The sequence below is a fragment of the Polistes fuscatus genome, unplaced genomic scaffold (genome assembly GCF_010416935.1).
Source record: "Polistes fuscatus isolate 324 unplaced genomic scaffold, CU_Pfus_HIC Scaffold9, whole genome shotgun sequence".
NCBI lineage: Eukaryota > Metazoa > Arthropoda > Insecta > Hymenoptera > Vespidae > Polistes > Polistes fuscatus.
In genome coordinates, this window is record NW_025113173.1 from 3,284,271 (window position 1) to 3,286,441 (window position 2,171).

General features: G+C 40.4%; 1 protein-coding gene across 1 annotated transcript; it reads right to left on the bottom strand.

Annotated features, from left to right (window-relative positions):
- Positions 1–2,171, bottom strand: LOC122525731 (transcription factor SPT20 homolog; the record flags this gene model as incomplete). The annotated part of the gene is given in 2 exon segments (XM_043648658.1): positions 1–909; positions 991–2,171. Coding segments are annotated over 2 exon segments (2,090 nt in total), but the record flags the coding sequence as incomplete, so codon positions are not given.

Here is a 2,171-nt window from a genome sequence, read left to right on the forward strand (position 1 = left end):
ATGAGATTTGTCATTATTATTTCTCGTTAATTCGGTTGGATATTCCGATTGAATAACCTCAGTAGTGTCATCTCGGTGATCATCGGTATATTGAGATACGGGTGACGTGTAATCGTAATACTGATTGTTAGGTAAGTTAGAAGTGTATCTGTTATCTTCGACATATTTCTCCGAATGTTGTTGTTGTTCGGTGTTATCCCTGAAGCTGTTCACCGGTGTTTGAATAATCTCCGTAACGATCTCGGCTTCGTAGGGTTCGCCGTGGTTAACTCTGATCCGATTACCAGGACGTTTCCTTATATTCGGTCGTCTTTCCAAATGCGTTTCCTCGTTGTTCGTTTGTTGGCTCGGTTTTATACGCCTTCGTCTCGAGGGATCAAGCTGTTGCTGCTGCTCATCGTACTTTTCATAGTATTCTCCTTCGGGTATAGTAACGGGTTCAGGAGTGGTCGTTGAAGGGCGTCTTCTACGTTGTCCTCCCGATGATCCTCCTGGCCTACGAGTTCTCGATCTCGGAGTTGTACTTACAGAACTTGGGAATGTTATGGGTTCTGGGGATGCCGTTGTATGCGTTGGCAATTCTTCGACAGGGAAAGTATAAGGAATCAATGTTTCCGGTTGTTGAGTTGGTACTTCAGTCGTTACTGCATTTTCGTAACCTACGCTACTCAAAGTTGTTACAGGTTTCTTTCTTCTAAGTGGATCACGTGATGGTTTCTGTTGTTTCTGAGATTGTAACTCGGTTTCTCGATAATTAACATACTCCTGCTGTGGATTATTCAATTCTTCTTGATAATTATTAAATTGTTGTTGTTGCTGTTGCTGTTGATTATAATCAAATTGCGTTTGATATTGTTGATTTTCAAAGCTCGTTTTCAACGGTACTATTGCTGCTTCCGGTTGTTGAATCTATAAGAAATAAACAAACACGTATAAACATCAATTGATAGGAAAAATACGATTAAAAATTCGCCTAATTTTCAATCTTACCTGAGACCCATGGGACTTGTTATTCTCTTCGAAAGTATTTTGTTCGTTGTAATGAATTGGCGTTTGAGAAGAAGTTACTCGTGGGACATCGTATTGCGGAAATTGTACGGTGTAAGGTGTTTGCCCGTTACCGATTTTCGAGAATTCAATTTGATCGGTAATATTTTTCTCAGCTGAAAACCCATCGGCGGCACCTTGTTGTCGTTGTCGTTCTCGTTCCTCCTCCTCCTCCTTTTGTTGTTTGATTAATTTTTGTAATTCCTCTTGATGTTTCTTCAATTCCTCTTGCTGTTGTCGTTCGATTTCCAATTGTTGCTGACGTTCTTGTTCAGCTAAACGTTCTCTATCACGTTGGACAAGCTGTTGTTGGATGATAAACTGTTGCTCGTTGAAATGTTTCAAGGATATACTCTCCGGTGTTTCGTATTCCTGCTGACTCGGCACGATCGAACTCTGATATTGCTGTACTTGAGGTCTCACGTATACCATCTTTGGAACTTGCGGAAGCTGACTGGGTTGTATAACGTCGGGACTAAATTTGTTTGGTGGATTTACTCTGGGTAATACTTCGTTTATATCCGAGGTATATTTACTTTTCTGTACGGGCCAGGATTGAGGTGGCGGAGTTAAATCCTGTTGTTCGGATACGTAATAGGTATTTGTTATACCCGAACTTGGTACAGTATTATCGGGTTGTTTGATAGTAGTACTTTGAACACTTTTATAATACTCATCCTCGCGTACTACGTCGTTCGAATTGAAGTATTTCGAAGATGTTTCTTGAACGTGAGGTGAAACCGTAGTCGAAGGTGTACCTATAGTTGACGTAGAATAAACTTCGGGTGGTAACAACGTGTCGTAAGGTATGGAAGGTCTGAAATTGTTATTATAATCATTATAAATCGAGGATGGCGTGACGAAACTGAGCTCGTGACTCTCGTGAACGAGAAATGCCGGATCCCTCTCGTAAGAAGTTTTGTAATGATTTGTCGGATGATTCACTTGGGTATAAAAGTTACCAGACTGGTGACTATGAATTTGAGATGGTTGATATCTGTCGTAACTTGGACGACGTTTATTTTCGGGTATTCTATCATCTTTAACAAAGTCACTGCTAATTTCTGAATTAGGTGTTTGTAGATATGGTTTCGCGTTACCAGAAATCTTTAACGATTCGAATG